This window comes from Phyllopteryx taeniolatus, chromosome 3 (genome assembly GCF_024500385.1).
Source record: "Phyllopteryx taeniolatus isolate TA_2022b chromosome 3, UOR_Ptae_1.2, whole genome shotgun sequence".
Classification (NCBI taxonomy): Eukaryota; Metazoa; Chordata; class Actinopteri; order Syngnathiformes; family Syngnathidae; genus Phyllopteryx; species Phyllopteryx taeniolatus.
The window spans coordinates 25,004,744-25,030,825 of NC_084504.1; the positions used below are offsets into that span (position 1 = coordinate 25,004,744).

Consider the following 26,082-nt stretch of genomic DNA (forward strand, 5'->3'; position numbering starts at 1 on the left):
TTACATCGTCTGCACAAGATGTAATCCTCCTGCGTGCTTCTACCTCTGCTCTTGTAGGTCACCCTATGTTCCTGCCTCTTCTGGAAAAAAATTGTTCACTACAGCCATTTGCATCCTTTTTGCAAAGTCTACCACCATCTGTCCCTCCAAGTTCCTTTCCTGGATGCCGTACTTACCCATCACTTCTTCATCACCCCTATTTCCTTCACCAACATGTCCATTACAATCTGCACCAATCACGACTCTCTCTCTGTCTGTCATGCTCAGAACTACTTTGTCTAGCTCCTTCCAGAATTTCTCTTTCACCTCTAGGTCACATCCTACCTGTGGGGCATAGCCACTAATCACATTACACCCTCAATTTCAAGTTTCAGCCTCATCACTTGATCTGATACTCTTTTCACCTCCAAGACATTCTTAGCCAACTCTTCCTTTAAAATAACCCCAACTCCATTTCTCTTCCCCTCTACACCAAGGTAAAATAATTTAAACCCTGCCCCTAAACTTCTAGTCTTACTGTCTTTCCACCTGGTCTCCTGGACACACGATATATCAACCTTTCTCTTAATCATCATGTCAACCAACTCCCGAGATTTTCCCGTCATAGTCCCAACATTCAAAGTCCCCACATTCAGTTCTAGGCTCATTGCTTTCCTCTTCTCTTTCTGCCGAAGAACCCGCTTTCCACCTATTCTTCTTCTTCAACTTCGACCCACAGTAGCTGAATTTGTTTTTGCACGTTGTTAACTCGGGACACGACCGATCCAGTAGGTAATTCTTTGGATGAACGCTCATATTTGTTTGGCAAAGTTTTAAGCCGGATGACCTTCCTGACGCAACCCTCTGCATTTATCCGGGCTTGGGACCGGCCTACAGTTTGCACTGGCTTGTGCCCCCCATAGGGCTGCATTTAAACCGCAATAAATAATAATAATAAAAAAATAAAAAAAGTACATGCAGGTGAAGGCCGGGAGGCACACGAGCGCAAAAGGGGGTGACCCGATATTAAATGAGGAGAGCCGGGAAATTAGATTGAGCAGCATCAGTGCAGGACAACATCATAAGAGAGATGGAAAAGTAACAGCTGCAGCAAATAAACAGTCATGATATGGAACAATGGAATGAAAAGGCGGATGATTCATTATAGCTCCTCTACAGGTAGCGTCTATTTGTACTTTGTGCTTGTGAGTAGGGATGAACCAAAGTACTTAGTATATTCATTTTGTTAATTTTGCGTACTTGTGTCTAAGCGAAGCATACTACAGTATTTGGTAGCAGAAGGTGCAATTCGTTTGAAGAAGACAACATCACAAGAGCAAAGTTCAGTGAGGGACAATTTTGCCCCCCAAAATGTATATATTTACTTCTAACATCGACTGGTGCAAAGTGAATGGAGTGAGATTCCACAGACATGTACAGTAAAAAACAAACCCTGCCAAAAAAGGAATGTTTATTTTTTTCTTCTAAGAATGAATATTATTTTTTAATAGACACTCTGTACTTTACTTTTGTTGCAATTTTTTTTTTGTTAACAAATACTCAGTCAATAAATAAAGGACATTTCCTCAATTGCCTTTGCCCCAACTTGATATTTATTCTTTAAAAAGATCAATTTAAACCAGGGGTATTTGATTAATGTTTCCAATAGGCCACATGGCAAATTGTGAAGGTTGTCGAGAATAGTCATGTAAAGTGCATGTTTTTTTCTAAGCTGCCACTGATGTATGTAAGTTTAGTATAGGATTTGACAAGTTGGTAATGTTTAATGTGTGTTTAATGTTTAATCAACGAGATTCATAGTCCTGTAGCAATTCAATGACCATTAATAAAATACGTAGAAGTCAGTTTTATTGTTAATGACTCAACATGCTGTATCAATCTGTAATATTTTTTAGCATGTGCTTTGATTTTGAGGATCAACGGCTAATTTATATTAGTTGTTCCTAATTGGGATTCACAACTTGGGACAGGAAAATCTATCTTTTGCCTCTTGGCCAAATTTTGTTTTTTATTATTATTATTTTGACTGCATCCCTGTCTTCCAATGTATTTTTAGTGGAAGAATCTCTTTTTGAAAGTTTTGAACTCATGTTCCCATGCCTTGTTGTTTAGATCACAATAATACTGCTCGGAGGTCACAGCAAAGTTCAGCTTGGACGTTGTTGACTAGAATGCAGTTGCCTCGAGACGCTTCAACAATTGATTCCTCACAATCGACTGAATCGCAACGATCAAGTTATTGATTTGTCGTTTCCAACCGTGCCCTGACATAAGGACACAGATCTAGACCACAATTAGTGTTAGCCTTTATTTTCCTCAACTGCCATGTACATAATTGAAGGAGGCCTTTTTTGGATGACTCAACTAGTGACCAGTGGAGGCTGTAATGAATTTAAGGAAATTCGGTAATTCACCAGAACATTTTACTCCATTATAAAGAGCGACTGTAACTGCTACCAGTGTCCTCTTTATCAGTGATTGGCCAGGCCAATTGATTTCTTTTTGAGCCACTGCCTATCTACCTGCTTCTTTATTCATGAGGGCGGTGAGCAATCCGCTGCATATTTGAAACAATTAAATAAGTTAGTAGCCAGCTTCATGCAGCGGGTGAGATTCTATGTGTCCCTTCTCTTAAACCTGCTGAGACACATTTGTTTTAGCAATCTGGTCCCAAAATACTCGATTGTGTCTGTTTGTCTGCTCGCCTGACCAAGCAAGTCCTGGCGTCGTGTTGAGGTAGAGAGGTAAGCAGGCCCGCTACTTATTTATTATTTAAAGCTAGTTTAAAAGAAAACATCGCCAGCCACCCACCATTCTCATTTCACAGCCCGTTGAGCGCATTTAAAGTGTGATTAATCTCGCAGGTGTTTGGCAGCATGCTCAGCGAGAGTGTTGGCTTGATGTATGAAGAGTGATGTGTGAACTCTTCTCTGGAAGGTCGTTATGGAGATTTCATGGCGCGATGAAGCCGCCATGCCATCGGTGTCAAAAGTTTAGCAGCTTTCAATTCATGGCTGACACAGTGGATTTCCTTCCCACTTCAGCCTTACTGTATCAAGATGGAATAAATTGCAAGCGGGATGTTCTTTCTTTCTCTTCATTTCTGTTCTGTGACACTGAATTTTGGTACAAAATTACAGAAAATGTGCTGCATTCGTTGCCCTACACTGCTCCCCCCAAAAGTTCCAACTCACTGGCTCATGATGGATGGATTGGACAACTCATAATATGGGTTGTCTGGTATATGGTCTCCATGTCTCGCTACATCTTGCAATGAATTACTCGCTATTTGTGTATCTCTATATTCCTTACATTACACGATGCAATGCAGAGGTCTTCATTCTTCCTCGGAACCTTGGCCATATTATCCTCAAAAGTATCTGTTATTTGACAGCTGACCATTCTGGGGGAAAAGAAAAAAAAAAAGCAGGAATGACAACATATCTGCTTTTCTGTCTTAACCACGACCACTTTAAATTCCGACCATCCTTGCAATGGTTTTCAGACAACACACAAGAAAAAAAGTTCAATAAAGTTCATCTGTTAAGAAAAAGCTGTGAGAGATCATAGTTCAGGGCCATATAACCAAATACCATATTTCATCATGCAGTGGCCAGGGGCATTTATTAAACAGGGGCACATAAGGTGAGACGTCTTAGGGCGAAAGGCATTTTTTGGAATAATAATAAACCCCCTGGTGACACGCTGGTCGACTGGTTAGCACATCTGGCTCACAGTTCTGAGGACCGGGGTTCAAATCCCGGCCTCGCCTGTGTGGAGTTTGCATGTTCTCCCCGTGCTTGTGTGGGGTTTCTCCGGGTACTCCGGTTTCCTCCCACATCCCAAAAACATGCATGGTAGGTTAATTGAAGACTCTAAATTGCCCATAGGTGTGAATGTGAGTGCGAACTCCTGAAGTTTGCAGATGACACCACAGTCATCGGTCTCATCAAAGACGGTGACGAGTCTGCGTATCGACAGGAAGTGGAGCGGCTGGAGCTGTGGTGCGGCCGACACAACCTGGAGCTGAACACGCTCAAGACTGTAGAGATGATTGTGGACTTCAGGAGGCATCCTTCGCCAGAGCTGGCCCTCACGCTGTCCAACTGCCTGTGTCAACCGTCGAGACCTTCAAGTTCCTGGGAATTACAGTCTCTCAGGACCTGAAGTGGGAGTTCAAAATCAACTCCATCCTCAAAAAGTCCCAGCAAAGGATGTACTTCCTGCAGCTTCTGAGGAAGCACGGCCTGCCACAGGAGCTGCTGAGGCAGTTCTACACAGCGGTCATCGAATCAGTCCTGTGTTCTTCCATCACAGTCTGGTTTGATGCTGCTACAAAAATGGACAAACTCCGACTGCAACGGACAATCAAAACTGCTGAAAAGATTGTCGGTACCCCTTACCCACCCTTGAGGACTTGCATGCTGCCAGAAGTAACAAAATCCTCTTGGACCCTCCACATCCTGGTCACCAGCTCTTCCAGCTTCTTCACTCAGGTAGGCGCTACTGAACAATCCAAACTAAAACTAGCAGAACTAGCAGACATTCCAACAGCTTCTTCCATCTTGCCATTAAGTTCTTAAACAGTTAACTTAAAATTCCATTGCAACATGCTGCCAATTATTCTTTTTGTCTTGAGTTTATTGTCACATTTCTGTCGGTCCAATTATACAGTACTCGTACACTCACTGTAGTAGTCTCGCCACGCTGCACTATTTGCATATCTATTGTTGACCAATACTGGCCACACATGTGCCTGAGTAGCATCTGCACCTTTTGCACAATCGACTGAGTAATATCTGCAACATTTGCACAATCGACATTGTCCCAGATTATCGCACTACTAGTCACTCTAAACTGCATACATTTTTTTGTAGTCTCAGCGCCCTTTGCACAATGGTCATTGCACCGGACTATTGCTCTATTAGTCATTCAAACTGCTTTCATTGCTAGAGAACTCTGCATCCTTTTGTCAAAATTGTCAAAAAAAAAAAAAGTACCGACATTACCAGATTACTAGGCATCCTTTTATTGGTCAGTGACTGTTTTTCTTAATGTCTTTATGTCTCAAAAGTATTCTCTGTCAATTGAGTGTCTGTTGTCATACTAGAGTGGCTCCAACTACCGGAGACAAATTCCTTGTGTGCTTTTGACATACTTGGCGAAATAAAGATGATTCTGATTCTGAATGGTTGTTTGTTTAAATGTGCCCTGCGATTGGCTGGCAAACCAGTTCAGGGTGTAAACCGCCTCTCGCCCGAAGATTGCTGGGATAGGGTCCAGCAAGCGACCCTAGTGAGGATAAGGGGTACAGAAAATGGATGGATGGATATTAAACCCACTAAATTTCTCTAAACTGGTGTTTAAAAACAAAATAAAGCATAAACGTGGACACATACACACCACTGTGGCGTGATCACATGTCAGCGTCTACCGGAACTCTAATCATCATTTAAAAACATCTTTAATAATGTACTCATTACAACATGCGGTTGGACACCACTCTTTAATTATCGACCAACTATTTATTTTTTTAATTTGTGTCAACAAACCAGCCTATAAACTGAGCTCATTAGTTTTTTTCCTAATGGGAAAAGTGAGGCATTTATTTGTCCTAAGTGGGGAAGAGAGATGCGTTTGTTTGCGGATGACGCACCCGGCGACTAATTACGGAACTGTATCTGTTAGAGAGACGGCCATACTTTTTGACGACATAAACACCCTGGCTGTAAATTCCAGGGTGCAGCAGATAAACCTCTGCTTTTACTCCAGCTGCAAGACCACGTGTGTATGTTTGTGTGCGAATGAATGTGTACAAGGGTGGCAAAAGTACTCACACTCTGTATTTGAGTAGATGATAATCTAGCGAAAGAAATACTGATTGAACTCTTCAGGTAAACGTAAAGTACAAAAGTGAAACTTATTTTTGAACGGTCAACTACAACCCCAATTCCAATGAAGTTGGGACGTTGTGTTAAACATAAATAAAAACAGAATACAATGATTTGCAAATCATGTTCAACCTATATTTAATTGAATACACTACAAAGACGAGATATTTAATGTTCAAACTGATAAACTTGATTGTTTTTAGCAAATAATCATTAACTTAGAATTTTATGGCTGCAACACGTTCCAAAAAACCTGGGACAGGTGGCAAAAAAGATGTTTGGAACATCCCACAGACGAACAGGCTAATTGGGTACAGGTGGGTGCCATGATTGGGTCTAAAAGGAGCTTCCCTGAATTGCTCAGTCATTCACAAGCAAAGATGGGGCGAGATTCACCTTTTTGTGAACAAGTACGTGAGAAAATAGTCGAACAGTTTAAGGACAATGTACAATTGTAAGCAATTTACGGATTTCATCATCTACGGTCCATAATATCATCAAAAGGTTCGGAGAATCTGGAGAAATCACTGCATGTAAGCAGCAAGGCCGAAAACCAACATTGAATGCCCGTGACCTTCGATCCCTCAGGCGGCACTGCATCAAAAACTGACATCAATGTGAAAAGGATATCACCACATGGGCTCAGGTACACATCAGAAAACCAATGTCAGTAAATACAGTTCGGCGCTACATCCGTAAGTGCAACTTGAAACTCTACTATGCAAACCAAAAGCCATTTATCAACAACACCCAGAAACGCCGCCAGCTTCTCTGGGCCCGAGCATATCTAAGATGGACTGATGCAAAGTGGAAAAATGTTCTGTGATCCCACGAGTCCACATTTCAAATTGTTTTTGGAAATTGTGGACGTCGTGTCCTCCGGGCAAAAGAGGAAAAGAACAATCCCGACTGTTATGGACACAAAGTTCAAAAACCATCTGTGATGGTATGGGGCTGTGTTAGTGCCAATGGCATGGGTAACTAACACATCTGTGAAGGCACCATTAATGCTGAAAGGTACATACAGGTTTTGGAGAAAGATATGCTGCCATCCAAGCAACGTCTTTTTCATGGTCGTCCCTGCTTATTTCAGCAAGACAATGCCAAACCACTTTCTGCATGTGTTACAACAGCGTGGCTTTGTAGTAAAAGAGTGCGGGTACTCGACTGGCCTGCCTGCAGTACAGACCTGTCTCCCATTGAAAATGTGCGGTGCATTATGAAGCGTAAAATACGACAACGGAGGCCCCGGACTGTTGAACAGCTGAAGCTGTACATCAAGCAATAATGGGAAAGAATTCCTCCTACAAAGCTTCAACAATTAGTGTCCTCTGTTCCCAAACTTTTATTGAATGTTGTTAAAGAAAAGGTGATGTAACACAGTGGTAAACATGACCCTGTCCAAGCTTTTTTGGAATGTGTTGCGGCCATAAAATTCAAAGTTAATGATTATTTGCTAAAAACAATTAAGTTTATCAGTTTGAACCTTAAATATCTTGTCTTTGTAGTGTATTCAATTAAATATAGGTTGAACATGATTTGCAAATCATTATATTCTGTTTTTATTTATGTTTAACACAACGTCCCAACTTCATTGGAATTGGGGTTGTATATAAAATACCCATTTTGATCAAAACTGCACACAAAATATTTTTTTTCTCATTAACTAGCTTGTACTAAGACAGAATAATGTGGACTGCATGAGTAAAACAAAACAACATTACAAAAAATGCTAAATTAGGTAATGATAACAACTGAAATAATACACTTTAGCTGTGTGTTTTTCTTTGAATTTGGTGGGTTTTTTTGTGTGGCTGGCGCAAGAACCAACGCATTTGCCACGATTCTTGGAGCAATCAAGATCTTAACTGCGGTTACATCTTATTTTGCATTTTGTTGTCATTCGTGGAAGTTGAAAAAAGCAGCAAGCCTATCTTGACAAAGTAAGGAGTCGAAATGTAGGGAATGTATGGAGCAGAAGTAAAAGTCGTCGGAAATATAAATGCAGTAGAGATCAAGTACAGATACCTGACAAATCTACTCAAGTACAGTGCCAAAGTACCGGTATTTGTACTTTGTTACTTCCCACCATTGAATGTGGAATGTTCATATCACATTTACCGAACGGAATCACAGGCCTTTACCTTGGAGGCAACGAGACACAAAAGAAGCTATCAATAAATTGTAAACAAAAGCTTGCTGCGAGTGTGTTTCAAGAACATTGTTCCGTCGGCCGGGACTGCTGGCAGAAAAATGTGAACCCTGAATCTCTTTTTTCGAAGCTGGTGATTGAGCACTTCTCGTCCAATTGCAATCTTTCTTATTCATCTTCTCCGTCCTTCCCTCTCTTTAACTTCTTTCCAGATCATTTTCCGTCGCCTCACTCCCCGGGCTTTATTTGAAATTCATTTAAGATTCACTGTCTGATAGAGTCGATTGCTAAATTCATTGCGCAGAGATGGATGATGGCACTGCTGATGAAAAGTTGCGCTTTTTTGGAATCCTGTGCACGGGTTGGCCCGTGGCTCCATGCGATGGTGACGAATTCTCATATTTATTGCGACCCCTTCAGCGAGCTCACAGTGAGAAACCCAGAGAGGAAATCAGGGAAGGGGCCTCTTGGATTCAGGCAAGATTGCAACGCTTGGAGCAGATGGTGCAGATAGGATAAGCAGCAAAATGTATAACGAAAGTGAGACATTCCAAACAGCAACAAATGCTGAAGTCCTTCCATTTATTAATATTTTTTTAAAATGTTATTTCATTTGCTAACCAAACCATTATCTATACCACTATTCTTTAATAGTGTCGCTGGTGAGCTGGATCACATCCCATCGGACTGTGGGGCCAATCAGCCAATCAGGGAACTTATAGACAAACAAACATTCACACTCACATTCACAACTGTGCGCAATTTAGTCTTTAATTAACTTAACATACAAGTTTTTAGAACGTGGGAGTGATTTATTTCATTTAGTTCTGAGCTGGGTCTACAATAATGAGGTGCAACCTTTTTTGCTATCTGTGTAAGTCTTCCAAATGTATCCCAAACAAATATGATGATCTACCAAATATTTTTAGGATATTCCCAAAAAGTTGACCTCATTTTACATATGAATATCTGCGCATCTACATGTCGGAAGTCACTCATTAGTCGTACGTGAAATAATCATTGCAATATAGTTCAGTTGTATTTAACTTTTAAGTTCAATACATTTGCATTTAATCTTTAAGAAGTGTTTGCTTTTAAACATTTATTCAGGTAAAATTTTGTTTTACCTTATGTGCAATACATTTGAATTGAATCATTATATATGTATTGTTTTTTTGTTTTTGTTTTCTTCTATAAGTGCAGTGTTATTGTTCTAACTGTGCAAAGTGTTACACTGGCTTACAATAATATTAAATATACATCTTGGGAGTGAAACCTCTGTCTTGTTTTTGATAAACACTGAGGTCTACTACTATTTTAATTTTAACATATTCAAACAGATAAAGATAACATACTGTATAAAATGTGAAAAAGTTGTGTACCACCTGTGACACAAAACACATTTTCTTTTTGTGCCGTGTTTAAATCTACTTTGCAGCTGGTGTATTTTTATTGAATTTCCTCAGAAATGCACATTGAACACTCGTTTGCCTGTGTCCAAGCATATTTCAACACTCAAAATGCCTTTTGCTAGTGAATGTCATTCTTCACCCTGAAAAAAAAAGAAAAAACAACATTAAACTAACATCATCAATATCGAAACTTAAAACATTCAAGCTCGTTAGTTTTTATGTATCTAGTTAAAATGTGAGATTATTTGAGTGAGAATTAGCTGTGTTATTAGACTACAAAATGTCTTTTTTTGGGAACAGTGTGTATATTCTGAACATTTGTGAGTTAAATGTTTTTATGCTTTTTACGACAGTTCCCCAGAAGTTTTATTTGTTTTTAGAATTGCTTGGCCAGCTCTTCCATAAAGTTGTACCACAGTGTCAAATGTACCGTAAACTCATGCAAAAGTGGAAAACCCAAACAAACTCCAATATTTGTTGTCACCTGAACCACTCAGTAGGAGAACAGAAATAATGAAAAATTCAGGCGAAATGGCTTCCTCTTTGCTGACAGAGCTGTCTAATTGATATGAATTAATTCATAAATTATGCATGAAACAAAGCGTAGCTTTAAAACATTTAATAGCATCCATGATACAACCTGATTGGAAATGGAGACCCATGGGGAAAAAAATGCCAGCTGTTTGGTTTTCAGGATGAAAAGCAGGCCGGAGGATTGTATGGAGAACTGAGGTTGCAAAGAAAAACGTGGACAGTGGAACACCATCAATTTTTTTTCACTTAGGAAACAATGGAAAATCAATTTTGTGTCCAAACTGTGGCCACCATTAACACTGTAGTACTGTAAAGGTAAAGTCAATGTTTAAAGTAACATTTTAACATTCTTTACTGTCTACACATGGCAAAGGCGTAATGAGCAGCTTTGCATTTTAAAACATTATTGTCAAATGAATCTAAAAAGAAATTAACCACCCAAAATGCATTAAGAAAAAACAAAAGCAACAAGAAAAAAAATAAACAAATAAAACCTTGATTTTTTTTTTTTTTTGCCTTGATTTTGAATAAGTCTGCTTTCTTTGTGTAACTTCCTCTTTATATTCTTCCCTTCTTGAAGCTCCTTCTGTTGGAATAAGTGTTTCAAAAAAGCCAAAGAAGAAGTGCATTAATCCTGAGGTATGCTGAAGTCTTGGGCGATATGTTGATGCCGAAGGTTTGTAGTACAGCAGAGGAGATATTTTGGTCGAATAGGAATGAGGTACAATAAGATTTGCATAGCGATGGTTTGAAATCAAACTTTATTGGCATGCAGTAGTTCTCCCAACAAGACCATCTCAGGCTTGTTCCATTTTAGTTCCACTTTGCTATAGAACTTTCTCGCCTATATTTAGATTCTGTCCTATAGCAAGCATATCTGTTCAAATTGTGTTGTGAAAGTGCATTATTAAGGCACTTGGTATCAGAAGTTAAAAACAGGATGTCCTCTTCAGTTTATGTTCAGCTTCCCCAGAGTTGCAGAGTTGAACAGGAGGAGATTTGTTATGCTCTCTGGCAGCCGCCATGACACCAAATAAAGGCTCTGTGAAACCAGCAAATTATTCTAGACTTAAAATAAATTGTTCTTTAGGCATGTCGCAGAGGGTAGCAGTCAAGGCTGCAGGTGTGAGACGTTGCTATGCCTTCACCATAAAACAAGGTCCCTTCAGCTACAACTTCTTTTACATTGTATTCTTTGTATTTATTGCTCACTAAAGCAATAGTCCACAATAATCACAATAACGTACCAATGCTAAAAAATGATAGCGTATAGTTGTCAAGCCATCAATATTTACCGTACAGCTTCTAAAGTCGGTACAATTAGGAATTTGACCAAGCTTTTTGAGAATTCAGCTCTGAGCATCTCAAGAATTACCTCCATAATGCCTGGATCAGAGTACGTGATTTTCTCCCTGATAGTGACCCTATTAGCTATTGCGGGCAACATATTTTGTATGGAACGACAAAACTTCTTGTAGTGTGACATAATCCACGACCAACGATTTGGCCCTACGATAGCCCTGCGGCGCCAAAATGGAAAGTCTAACATGTTTGATTTTTTATTTTTTTTTTTAAATATATCTTCCGTGTCGTGTGACATTTCAACGACAACTCTCAGACAGCGCACCTCGACGTCAACCAATAGGATTGCTTATTGTGATCGGCGCATGGTCTCCCGTGCTTGCCGTCAACATACTTGGTCTCTGTTGTCAGCATTTATTCACGCACACGAACCAATGTTTACCAAAACTTTCGAGCATAATTCGACAGAACGCCGGCTTGTTTACATACAAATGTTATTGCTAGCGCTAGCTTGCTAGGGTACATAACATTATGTTACCTGTTTACGAGCCGTATTTTATTAAAAGTACTCGGACATACTTCAAGCTCTTCTGGAATGGACACCCCACTCCCAAGCGCCGGTGACAATAAACCGGTTTTCCTCTTCGTTCTTTTTTTCCCCCCAACACAATACCATGCATTGGCGCGATACATTGTTGTTATCGTCACCATGGTAACGGGTGTATCCGGCCACGTTGACCTGTGACACGTTTTCTGATTGTGACAGTCCAGGATGTACCCTGCCTCTCGCCCAAAGTCACTTGGGATAAAACCCAGCTCACCCGCGACAAGCGCTCTAGAAAATGGATAGATGGAAATTCTTTGTTCGGTCCTTGAGCTTGAACAGTATACTCAAATGCTTCTGGCACAGACTACATCAGCAACATTGAGCACTAGGGATCCAAACCTGCTGAGCAAAGCTCATGTAAGAACGCCAAAACAACAGAGGCATACTATGATTACTACCATTAATCTTAAAAAAGAAGAGGCCTGCACATTCCGTTTTTCCTCTACACATAAAATCACGTTTTTTAAAGACGAGTTGTTTACTCAAAGGCAGAAACTAGTAAGTGGAGCAGCAAATTTGACCTTCCACATTTCAAATGACACGACTCGACCACCAATGGAATGGCACATCAAATGCAGAAGAGTCGCAGCAGGCTAATTAACCTTTAACTGATCCCACTTATCATAAAGTGCCTCTTCAGACATTTGGGGCCTGATTTACTAAAGGTTCGCATGTACAAAAACAGGCGCAAACTTGATTGCGCAGGCAAACAGATGTGGAAGCTGATCTACGAACCAGGCTCAACCATGATTGCATCTGCCAAAAGACGCTCGATTGCTGTGCAATTCATTTTGCACGTTATGGAAGGAGCATATGAAAATGCAGTGTGATTTTGAGACGAATTACGCCTGCTGGTTTTGCGTCTTTAGCAACTAAAAGGCAGGTGCAAACCAGCATACAAAGCGGAGACATAACGGCGGCGCTGAGAACATTTCCTCTCGTAACCATTTTTTGCAAAGCCAGCAAAAGTTATCGATTCAGCAATGCAATTTTGGAGCTTATGCGTGATCTAAGGGCTGTCTTGGAGTCAAGTCACAAGAAGGAGTCATGCCATATCGCCTATGAAAAAAACTTTGAAGTTTCCATTTCCCTTTGTCTGGGTAATTTCAGCACACGATAACATTTGGTGCTGGCATCTCACAGAGCAGCTTTCCAGGTTAACTCTTGTCTCCTATAGACACTGTTGTGGCCATTTTTATAACGGTTGCCAACAGTGCGTGGATTCTTTTAGACTACGTGAACCCGCAATTTAGTGCCCGCTATTTTGGATCCTCGTAAAAGTTTGAAATCTTGTGCCACACACCTATCAACAGCGTGTGCAACATGTTAGTTACCACGCAAATTTGTATCCACTATTTGGCTTCAGTAAATCAGAACCTTGAACTTTAGCATAGCATACACAAGTTACACTCAAGGACTGCAACAGGAAAACACATACAAGCAATATGATATCAATATCTTGTTCTTCCTTATCACATTTACTCTGTTAAAGGTTATTACAGTTTACCTCATTGTAAGATGATATTAAACATTTTACCTTCAACCTGCTTAAATAGTGAGGGTTAATCAAATTGGCTCACTTGTCCCCCTCCCCTAGTGCAAGTCACTGTCTGTGGCAGTGAGTGTAATGCACCTAATTATGTGGAAATGGCAGCTCAATGGCTTTCTGAATGAGAAGTGACATCTTGATGGATGCGCACGAGCATGCGAGTTAATGTTCTGCGAAGCATATTTTGGACTCATAAAGATGTTGAGTGTGTTCCTGCTCACGCAATAGAGCATCACGCTAATCGGGCAGAATCATTTGATTGTATTGGCCCAGGCCATCCATCTATCCTTAAGTATTCATACTGTAAATCTAGTCTATGCAAACCTGTAACCTCCATTCATCATGTGAGAGTCATCCAGTGTGTTTCTTAGCTTTTTGTGTACTTTAAAACTGTGCATACTCTGTAGGCTATGATTTTCGTTGTCCACTTTCAAAACTAAACAAGAAATTGACTGTGTTTCAGTTTCTCTGAGCTCTGAATGTGAATGCTAAAAACAGTACTATCAAAAAAAAAGACAACGTGCTCTTAACTCATTCACTGCCTGCCGTTTCCCCATATTGCCAGCCGTTTTAGAGCATTTTGACCGATTTTTCAAGATCCACAGAATATTGTGTTCTGTGACAATACAAGCACAGAACCTCCCAAAAGAAAGTGTATACTCTCTTCTTTCAACAGAAAAAAAAGTTTGTTCCCAACCATTTCCTTTCTTTAGTAATCATCAGTGGAACATTGGTTGGTTTCTGTTGTGACACCTCAAATATAAAACAACAAAAACAAGACTGAGAGAGGGCTTTTGATGGCAAAATAATTCTTTATTTACAGATATACAACTTAGAAATGCATCGTGAGCGACGCTGACTCACAGCATGGCTTCTGCTCCGATTTCTTCTATCTTCTACTCAAAAGCTGTGCTGATCTCAAATCTCAAGCGATGCAAGTTCAGCTGGGATAGGCTCCCCCCCTCCCCCTCTTGACCCCTGAACAGGATATGCAGTATAGAAAATGGATGGCTGGACGGATCGATGGTGTTGTGTGTGGATGATGTGGCACATTGAGATATTGACATCTGCTAGCAGGGGGTACCCTCCTGTCATTTTGTGTTGTTAAGCCTCATTGGGGGCTCAAAGATTGCACTTTCCTGACAGAAATCTACCAGGTCATCGTATAAACGCTCGGGAGCTGCCAATCATTCATCGTACCTCCCTGCCAACTTGGCCCTGATCCCAAAGCCGGCCAGACGAAACAGGCTTAATTCGCATCATATTTGCTGAGCTGTAGAAAGATGCTTCTGCTTAAACCACTACTAAAGCAGCTTCTATATTAATCTCTTCGGGGGTTGTTTACAAGCTTGTAGTTTTTATTCAGTGACCACTAATCGGGCAGTTATTCAAAGAACACTAATTAGTGGTTTAAGGTTTAAGCAACCGCCATTCTATCAGTTTTAAGCTTGGTGGGATGGATAAATTAAAGGTCCTGTGTATCAATGCCTGGTTAGTTAAATAGATGGAGGTCTCACAATAGTTGTACAGTCAAACTACTGCACGCTAACTCAAATATTGTCGCTGCAAAAGGGGAGTGCTTTGTGGGATTTACTGGACCTTGGAGAAGATAAGGTGTGAATGGGGACCCGACAGCAAATAAATTGTCTCAATTAATACAACCTTGACCTTTTTGTAATAAAGTGTTTAAATGGGACTATCTCTAGCTGTGGATTTTATTGGGTCTATTTTTTAGTGAGTGGCGGCCGTGCTTGTACACATGGTGTGGAACTATCACCTGGAAAACAGCAGCGCGGAATGTACGTGCTGACGTGTGAGCCTTACTTAACAGGGTAAGCGAGCTTCGTTATTCATACGCAGCAAATGAAAACTCTGCGCCGTTTGAAGCAAGATAAATGGTCGCTGTATCAGCCTCAATTTATCACGCTGTTCCAGCCTCTGCGTATTGAAGTGTACCCTGAATCAAGGATACTCCTGCGAGCGCTCAATAGGCAAATAACTGATTATGGTTCTACACTCCCAAAGGACACTTGACCAAAGGAAACCCAAACAAAACAAAGAATAGAAGTCGTTAAATGAAACTCCATCTTGTCCACTTCCAGCCATCTGAGCCTTGGGCACTTTGTGTGTTCAATAAGAGGGGGGGGGGCGAACAAATGAAAGCAACTCATTCTGGAATTCTGATTCGGAATTCAGTACATCACAAGCCTGACTGAACGAAGTGAGTCATTTATTTGACTATAATGGAGTGAGTCTGTTTGAGTTTCTCAGCATTGCAGCCACTGAATGCTAATCATTTACTGTAAGTGATCCGTTCACTTTATGCACCTTTATGTGCGCCTTCTATCATTTGCAATAAAATCAAGCCAACTCCGTGTGAGTGCAAGCGACACAAGTGCATATTAAAAATAGCAGCAGCAGCAGCTTTGCATAACTGAGTCATGTTGCGGGTCATGGGTTTTGCTCCTTTAGGGGAGTGAAACATTTGTTTCTCTGTTTGACTTTTTTTTTTTTTTGTAGGATGTCTCGCTTAAGTGAATTCCATTCATAGAAATCAATTCTAAACTGTATTTTACTGAGGAAAAATACCAGTGGAACAGTAAAGCCAATAATTTGTTCATACAAGCATGAAATTAGGCAGAATGCTTGCTGTGGAGCAACCTTAAGAAAATAGAGCTAGCCACCTGAAATTCCAAGATGGCCACCATACATCATGAAATAATATATCAACATATTGTTTTATAAATAGCCAAAGTGCACTTGTTATTGAGATAAATTTTGTCTTTCTCTGCCAAAATGGCCATCAAAGTAATTTGCATAATATGCTAAATTCCACGGAATTGCTACATATTTGTCTACAACCCCAATTCCAATTAAGTTGGGACGTTGTGTTAAACGTAAATAAAAACAGAATACAATGATTTGCAAATCATTTTCAACCTATATTTAATTGAATACACTACAAAGACAAGGACTGTTGAACAGCTGAAGCTGTACATCAAGCAAGAATGGGAAAGAATTTCACCTACAAAGCTTCAACAATTAGTGTCCTCAGTTCCCAAACGTTTATTGAATGTTGTTCAAAGAAAAGGTGGTAAACATGACCCTGTCCCAACTTTTTGGGAACGTGTTGCAGCCATAAAATTCCAAGTTCATGATTATTTGCTAAAAACAATCAAGTTTATCAGTTTGAACATTAACTATCTTGTCTTTGTAGTGTATTCAATTAAATATAGGTTGAACATGATTTTCAAATCATTGTATTCTGTTTTTATTTATGTTTAATACAATGTCCCAAGCCGGCACGGTGACCGACTGGTTAGCACATCTGCCTCAAAGTTCTGGGGACCGTGGTTCAAATCCCGGCCCCGCCTGTGTGGAGTTTGCATGTTCTCCCTGTGCCTGGATGGGTTTTCTCCGGGCACTCCGGTTTCCTCCCACATCCCAAAAACATGCATGACTTGGAGACTCTAAATTGCCCGTAGGTGCAAACGTCAGTGTGAATGGTTGTTTGTTTCTATGTGCCCTGCGATTGGCTGGCGACCGGTTCAGGGTGTACCCCGCCTCCCGTCCGAAGATAGCTGGGATAGGCTCTAGTGAGGATAAGCTGGGATAGGCTTCAGCAACCCGGGACCCTAGTGAGGATAAGCGATAAAGAAAATGGATGGATGGATGGACAACGTCCAAACTTCATTGGAATTGGGGTTGTCGTATGACACGTCTACAATGCACGTTCATTCTTGTGTATCACTGAGCATTCAGTGGACTTTGATGTTGCGGATTATTTCGAGCTGTTCCGGTCATTTCTATGATGTGAGTTGACAGTTGTCATTAACAACCGGCAGGAGACTTGATGGTCTCATTGATTATACTACGACACGTCTATGTCGCGTGCTGTTGCGTTCTGTCGGCTTTGATGTTGTGGATTATTTCAAGATGTTCTGGTTGTGTCTGTGATGCAAGGTGACAGTTATCATCAGCAACTGGCAGAGGGAACGATTGCATTGATCATATTGCGACACTTGTATGGCCCACGTGTATGCCATTGGCTTTGATATTGTGGATTATTTTGAGTTGTTCTGGTTATTTCTGTGAATCAAGGTAACAGAAGTTAATTGTCTATTTGATCTTGCTCACTCGAGCAGTTTTTTTTCCCAGAGTCTAGCACCCTCCCGCAACCCCACCCGACCCCCCCATTTTTGTCCCCGCAATGTAGTTATTGTGTTCCGTTTTTCCCTGGTTCCTTAGGTGTGTGACGATTCAATGGATTCCCCAGAGCCAGGGCCGGTCTCCTGCATGGAGCCCTTCCTGGTGCGGAGGCTGTCCTGCCGCACGGTGCAGCTGCCGCCTCTGGCCTTCAGACAGGCTGAGCAGATGTACTTCGACCGCAAGCCGGAGACTGATGCGGTCACCATTCCGCCGCGGCCCAACACTCTGCCGCTTCGCACGCCGCCTCTCATTGCCATCACCTCCGCTGACACCAGCAGGTAGGGGGACATGGAGGCTTTTTGTTTTTCGTATAAAATTGCAAACTTTTTGGGTAAATTGTGTTGATACTGTATCTGTCAATAAGGTGGTCTTTGGTTATCGAACTGTAAAATAATTTGAAATTAATTATTGTCTCATATCATTCAAAAAAGTGCTTAGCTTTGGGTCAACTAAAAGCTCTTACATGATTGTCACGTATGATCACATACTGTAAATCTAACATCTCTGCATGAATATATATATTTTTTTAAGAACAAAAGAAGTATTATTACAGGAATTAAGTTATATATTTTACTAGAGCAAAAGATGTATAATTTTTGAGAATATATCAGAATCAGAATCATCTTTATTTGCCAAGTATGTCCAAAAAACACACAAGGAATATGTCTCCGGTAGTTAGAGCCGCTCTAGTACGACAACAGTCAGTCAATTGACAGAGAACACTTTTGAGACATAAATACATTGACAAAAAACAGTCACTGAGCAATAAAGGCTTGCTAGTTATCTGGTAATGCCGGTACAATTTATTTATTATTTTTTTTTGACAATTGTGCAAAAAGATGTAGAGTCCTCTAGCACTTAGAGCAGTCCGAATGACTAATCTCGCAATAGTCCGGTGGAAAGGGCGCCGAGACTTCAAGGAGTGTATGCAGTTTAAAGTGACGAGTAGTGCGATAATCTGGGACAATGTTGATTGTGCAAATGTTGCAGATACTCCTCAATCAGTGTGCAAATGGGGCAGATGTTACTCTAGCATGAGTTGCCAGTATTGGTCAACAACAGTGCAGCGTGGCGAGACTACTACAGTGAGTGCACGAGTAGTATATAATTGGCCCGACAGAAATGTGACAAGAAACTCGGACAAAAGAAATCGGCAGCATGTTGCAATGGAATTGTAAATTAGCTGTTTAAGAAGTTGTTGGAATGTCTGCTAGTTCTAGTTTGCATTGATCGGTAGCGCCTACCTGAGGGAAGGAGCCGGAAGAGCCAGTGCCCGGGATGTGTAGGGTCCGAGAGGATTTTGCACGCTCTTGTCTTAGTTCTGGCAGCGTGCAAGTCCTCAAGGGTGGGTAGGGGTGTACCGACAATCATTTCAGAAGTTTTGATTGTCCGTTGCAGTTTGTCCTTTTTTGTAGCAGCAGCAAACCAGACTGTGATGGAAGAACACAGGACTGATTCGATGACCGCTGTGTAGAGCTGCCTCAGCAGGAGTTTGACAGCCGGGTGTGTTGAGGTGCAGTCGTTCGTGTAGAGAGAGAAGAGCAGCGGAGAGAGGACACAACCTTGGGGTGCCCCAGTGCTGATGCTGCGTGTGGATGAGGTGGCCTCCCTCAGCCTCACCTGCTGTGTCCTGCCCGTCAGGAAGCTGTAAATCCACTGGCAGATGGCAGGCGAGTCGCTGAGCTGGAGAAGCTTGGAGGAAAGGAGTTCAGGGATGATGGTGTTGAACACTGAGCTGAAATCCATGAACAGGATCCTCGCGTAGGTCCCTGCATTGTCGAGGTGATCTAGGATGAAGTGCAGTCCCATGTTGACTGCATCAGCCGCAGACCTGTTTGGCAAACTGCAGGGGGTCCAGCAGGGGACCTGTGACGCTCTTGAGGTGGTCCAGCATGAGACGTTCAAAGGACTTCATGACCACAGATGTCAGGGCGACAGGCCTTTAGTCATTATGACCTGAGATTGTAGTTTTCTTGGGGACTGGGATGATGGTGGAGCATTTGAAACAGGATGGTACTTCGCACAGTTCCAGAGATCTATTGAAGATCTGGGTGAAGACGGGAGCGAGCTGGTCCGCGCAGACTTTGAGGCAGGATGGGGACACATGGTCCGGGCCTGCCGCTTTGTTAATCTTTTGTTGTTTGAAGATGCGTCTCACATCCTGTTTGTGGATGGTCAACGAAGAAGTCAGTGGTGTGATTGTGGTCGGTGGTGCGGCTGGGTGGGTGTGGTGTGTGAAAGTGTCCTTTTCAAATCTCCAGTAGAAGGTATTAAAGTCGTTGGCTAGTGTGCTATTGTTCTCAGCTTGGGGGGATCGTCGCTTGTAATTGGTCAGCGATTGTAAAGCATGAACTGTTTTTCCAACTTTGCTGCATAGTTCCTCTTTGCAATGTTAATTTGTTTAGTCAGCAGGTTTCTAGCTCGATTATACAGGGCCCTGTCCCCGCTGTGATATGCGTCCTCCTTTCGCTTGGCGAAGTTGCTTAAGTTTGGCAGTGAACCACGGCTTGTTGTTATTGAATGTGCGAAATGACTTTGTTGGTACACAAACCTCTTCACAGAAACTGATATAGGATGTGACAGTGTCCAGTATATTTATCCAGGCTGCCAGCTGAATATTCAAAGACACTCCAGTCTGTGCAGTCTAAACAGCTTTGAAGTTCCATCTTTGCTTCATTGGTCCTTTTAGTCCTTTTTTTTTTTTTTTGCGACTAAAGGAGTCTTTTCCAGAATAAAAGGCATAATATTAAGAGATTAAAGTTATAGATTCATTTATTAAAGTTTGACTTTCCTCCCTCATCAAATTTTGACTCTAATGTCATAATATTACGACTATCTTGGAAAAATACAGCTTTGTTTTTGTAAGATTACAACATCTTATTCCTACAAAATACGTCTTTGTTCTCAGGAAGAGTACAACTTTTCTTTCTTGGAAAAAAAATACATACTCATTCTCATAACATTACAATTTATTTTCTAAAAAATAGGAATTTGCTGTGATTGTTTGGCGACCAGTCGAGGGTGTACCGCCGCCTCTCACTCAAGGTCAGCTGGGGCTAAAGACAATAAGCGGTGTAGAAAATGAAATTAGAATTTGTTGTTGTAACATTACAACATTTTAATATAACATTTTAATAACAATTAAATGGTATTTAGAGGTGTACACATGGTAAGGTCCTTGGACAAAATTCTCCCCTACAAAAGGGGTCCCTGGACCCCAAAAATTTGAGAACCCTAAATCTTATTAAAGTAATTAAAGTTTGATCCCAATTCAATTGTTACAGTAATAAAAATATAGTTTACTATATTACTTTCTCATGTAGTTCGAAGTTACATTTTTGGATATTATTGATGTAAAATGTACAAGTAAACATCCTTCACAGAATTTTGAGAATACAGACCGTACACATTACCATAAAATGGATACGGTTAATAATGGAACATATATCTTAGCGTGACACTCAAAGGTAATTATTATTTATGTTGGATACGCTAGTAGTGTGCTCTTCTGCTGCTTTGGAGGAATACGAATACGAAGCATGTGCCATTTCAGATCAGCTGCAGATCGTGACTTTTCTGCTTCGCAGTTCAACATGTAGAGAAATGTTGCTTATGTCAAACAAATAAAAGGGGAAAAAAAGGTTATGGTCTCTGAAAGTTCAGGCAACTTCAATCGGTTTTGCAGATGATGATAAGGAATTAGATGTGCATTGGATGGGCGCTTCAAGTCCCTTTAGACTGAGGTTCCTAATTTATCCTAGAAAATGATTTGGTCATTTATCCTGGATATGTAGTGGACTCATAACTTGCAAATCTCTTTCAAATGACTGCCAGCCGGTGTGAGTCATCACATTTATTCGATCAATCTGTAACTTGCCTAAAAAACATGCCTCCTGCCAGCCAAAAACAGCCTTTTGCCAGACGGAATGTAAAACATCTCTACTGCTGTCATATTTGCTGGCCTTTATCCACTCTACAAAGCAAAGCGGAACCTCCAAAGCTGAACACAATCCATCCATCCAGGATAGCATAGGGTAGGGTGTGGGCTGGAGCCTATCCCAGCTGACATTGGCCTAGAGGCAGCGTACACCCTGGACTGGTCTACAGCCAATCGCGCGACGTATATAGACAAACAACCATTCATACTCGCATCCTCACCTGTGGACAATTTGGAGTTGTTGATGAGTCTAACATGCATGTTTTTGAGATGTGGGAGGAAACTGGAATACCTGAAGAAAACCCAGGCGGGCATGTGGAGAACCGAGATCTCTATTCTCAGAACTGTGAGGCAGAATTTCTAAGCAGTAGTTCATCATGCAGCCCCAATCCCTCCAAGTTGTTCTGATTAAAAAACAAACAAACAACAAATCCCAGAGGAGATTTGTACTAAGCAGTGTTTTAACTAAATAAAACTTAAATAAAGTAAAACTATTCACTTCTCAATAATTTTAAAGTACCCTAAATTGATTTGGTCCAGGCTTCGCCATTATCAAACCTTAGCTCATTGCACAGGCAACATTTTAACTAGTAAATACTAAAATAAAACTGTCTCATAACACAATAATGCCAATATTTCTTTTTTTACAGAGTGATACTGTCACCTTTTGGGGTTTTATAGATATATATGACGCTGGATCCTTTGCAGATCGTCATTTCTGGTTCTATGGTTACCATCACACTTTTCCACTTTGTCATCACTGCTGCCCTCATGTGGTGGTATTACAAAATCCACAGAAAACGTAAAACACGCTGAGCTGAAGTGTCACGATGATGCCTTTGCATGACTTCTCAGTCTTATTTTCCCCCTAGAAAACCTGGTTAACCTTCCAGGTGGTTCAACTTTGGAGATGCCGCTGTATTTAAAATAAATGAATAAGTAAATAAATAAATATAATCAAATAAGCGACACCTCACTGAGTGCATTACTTTGTTTCCAAGTGAAGGACACAACCTTGGAATAAGGGAGAGAAGAAGATTGACACCCCCTCCAGTTAGGAGAATGTTGAGTGTGTTTGGCATCATTCTTGAGAGACAAACAAACCTTTCATACAGCATTCCGTATCAAAAGACGACATTCCCATCGGGATGTTCGTAGCTAGCTTGAGTAGTTCAAATGGATTCATTCCACGATCAAATGCATCTGTCAGTGGAAGTCCGTCAAAAGAAACAAGGTATCCTCTGACCTGGCTTTGATCGTTGATTCAACAGTCGATACAGAATATTGCGCATCGGTCACGTTACCAGCGTACACACTCGTCTCAAAGTTCTGTCAGTGTACCAAATGAGGAATGAAAACCACTTTTTTCCCCCTTACCTCTTCCCGATGTTGTTTTTCTGCTTGCCAAGAATGCTGGTACCTGGAGTGAGTGGATAAACAACAAGGACATGAGCAGCCGCTTACTAATAAGTCTCACTTGCTATGGGCGCTTTCATTATAGAGACTGGCTAATAAAGCATTGCTAATGGAATACAAAGGGGAAGAAGGGAGATTGATAAGTAGCACTAACAACAACAGAAAAAAAAAAAAAAAAAAAGGACATTCCAGTATGCTGTGTGGCTTACATGATCAGGCAACGTTGATACATTACACACAAATGATTTATTGTTCCTTCATTACAGACTTTGGTCTGCGTTTTCGACATTTCTGCGGCTTTGTTTACAACGCATCACCAACGCAAAAAGCTGCTACTTGTGGTTTCGACTGAATCATTCTGCCATCATCCGGCGTGGAATTGGCGTAGGATGAAAAGACATCCCAAAGTTGACTTGACTAATTTTGTATGTTTGTTATTTTTCCCACAAAAGAGGGAAGACTATTGCCAAGTGTGTGTGTGTGTGTGTGTGCGCGCGCGCGTATCATTTTCAACCAGTTGGACAATGATTGTGTAACTCTTTGATGATCGTTAAAGAACAGAACAGGGTGGATTGATTATCAAACACTTTTCTGTTGTCTCTTCTCCTTGGAGGTAAATACCAGATTTTACAACAATTTGCATGTTTGTTGTGTTCTAATTGTGTTTGTAACAGCACTCACCAGGGGCCACACTCATTCTTTGATTCCAATGAAGTTGTGTAGTAAGGGTAAAAGGCAGATGGAATTGGATGATATTCCCAAGATTTCCCACAAGGAGGGGAAACGACACTTGGATTGAAAGTTTTGGTTTCGAAATCTTTGATGGATCTACAGATGAATGGATGGATAGATATAGTAGAAGGATGGGTAGGTACAATATATGGACAGATGGATGGCTAGATGGAGAGATAGGGTGAGTAGATGGATAGATGCGCAGATGGCCAAATGGATGTACTGTATAGGTGGGCAGATAGATGGATAGATATACTGTATGGATAGATCAATTTAAATTGGATAGATCCGATCCTCATCCGTTCCACGACACCGGTCGACTTCTCATTTGTTTGGCGCTAAAAGAAGGACACAGGTAATAGGAATTGAATGACTTTGTCACCATGTATGAACTTTACAGGCAATGGTTTTGATGACCACACAAGTGTAAACAAGTTAACCGCTTATTGCTTAACAACAATTCTCAACATGGATGATCATTGACATGACAGTTACAGTGTTATCCTGCCTCCACGCGATTACTTCCATTTATGGTTCTGTGGTTGTCATCACATTTTTCCGTATTGACTGGTACTCCTAGTTTAATGTCAGCATTTTGTGCAGTTTGAAGTTAAGAGGCATGTCCCAAACCATGAATGGTATCACTATTTTAGGATGCAAAATGACAGCCATTGGTATGCAATGAAGAGAGGTGAAATGTCTTTTCAGACAAGTGGGACAGTACAGTTGAGATTGATTCAATGCCCTGAGAATGAAACGACCTGGATGCATGAGGACTTTTTTTCACAGGCAACTTTAAAGATGTATTTCCACCCAGAAGATCTCAATTGAAATCTGAATTTATGACCAAAACTTCAGAGATTTGACTGTAATACAAAGTAACAAAGTGCTCTATAATAAGTGCATGCTGTAGCTCAATGGGACAAATGTGTGTGAACAAAGTACCAAATACTGTTTATTACATTCACCATCAATGAAAAACTTTAAAAGTAATGCAGAAGGCAAAAGTCTGCGACCAGTATTGAAGTGTGGAATAGCATTTATAATGAGCCAATTAATAACAAAAATGACAAGTTTCTGAAGATAACAAATATATGTGCATTCAAATCAGCCTGGGAGCAAAGTTTTCCCTTGTGTTTTTTTGTTGATAAATAATTTGAATAATGAAAAAATATTTTAGTATTGGAACTTGGTCGCCCTGTTGAGCAGCCAATACATACAACATTACATATCATCTTGTGGGATATACTGTGGGTGTCGAAAGCCACATATTTCCAGATAAACCCTACTTATTAGGCAGTCCAGCAAGTGTGACAACCCTCACTCGCTCGTATACATTTTGAATCAAATGGATGAATACACCATTTGACAGTGGCGAGGAAATGGGTTATGCAGAGAATGTTAACAAAGGCAATGCATCTTTGCTTTGCTTCAGGCTCTTGACTCATTTATAATTCAATACGCAGTGTGGAGAGCTATACAAAAGCGTTACGCTTTGATACTCTCAACATTGACTTTTGGCTGTGTTTTGCAATGGAACATGCATTTTGATAACACAGTGTGCAGTATTAACGGGAAACGCAAGATGTAGCCAAAAGTGCTACTACTGTATGTTTTCATTATTGGCTCGTGATGAAAAAGCATCCAGTGCCGCAAAATACACAAGATATGTAAGATTGTGGGAGTACATGCAAGTGTTTACCAGTGAGCTAGATGTTTCTGCTAAACAACATGACGGTGACAAACTGTGTTTTGGAACATTTGTAAATTCCCAAATTGCTTTTAAACAACATTCTGGAGAAACTTCACTGAACACCAAAACTCAAACCAGCAGATGTTCGCGTGACACCGCAAACATGTCGATGGCGGTTGTTTCGAGTGCTCGAGGTGGTAATTAGTCTGTATAGTGGTTAAAGCAGCGTGCTTGTGCTAATTGTAATCAATGTGTGTGTTTGAAGATAAACAGACTGGTTTTGTCGTGGAGTGAATCCCACCTCAGATGAATGAGGTCACCAACACCCATCCTGAGTTTTGCAGTCATTATTATGGATTGCCTTGGTAATTACCTAATTTCCATGAAACTTTTAAGAGGGGAGGTGCATACGCCCAATAATAATCTATTCTTTTTAGTTGCAGTTCTGGAGAAAGGTACATTTTGAGTTATGTACTGTTAATACATTTATATATTCATTTACACGCATTTAATTTTTTGCTGTGACTGTCCGCTAGCATTGGGGCCAATTTGGGCAGTGATCCAGCAGATGTGTGGCAGCTGGCTTCCACTTTGTGATGCTCGTCAACAACATTGTCAGCACTGAAATGCAACAATCAAGTAAGACAT

At 40.8% G+C, this 26,082-nt stretch overlaps 1 protein-coding gene across 4 annotated transcripts in view; it reads left to right on the plus strand.

Annotated features, from left to right (window-relative positions):
- pde4d (phosphodiesterase 4D, cAMP-specific) overlaps positions 1–26,082 on the plus strand; it is a 217,063-nt gene that overhangs the window by 23,335 nt on the left and 167,646 nt on the right. For 3 of the 4 annotated variants that reach the window (XM_061767848.1, XM_061767849.1, XM_061767850.1), the window contains one exon: positions 17,696–17,934. In XM_061767848.1, the coding sequence (XP_061623832.1) occupies positions 17,696–17,934 (239 nt within the window). Of the gene's footprint in view, positions 1–3,981; positions 4,497–17,695; positions 17,935–26,082 lie in introns of all 4 variants that reach the window. The other variant, XM_061767846.1, reaches the window with a different exon arrangement.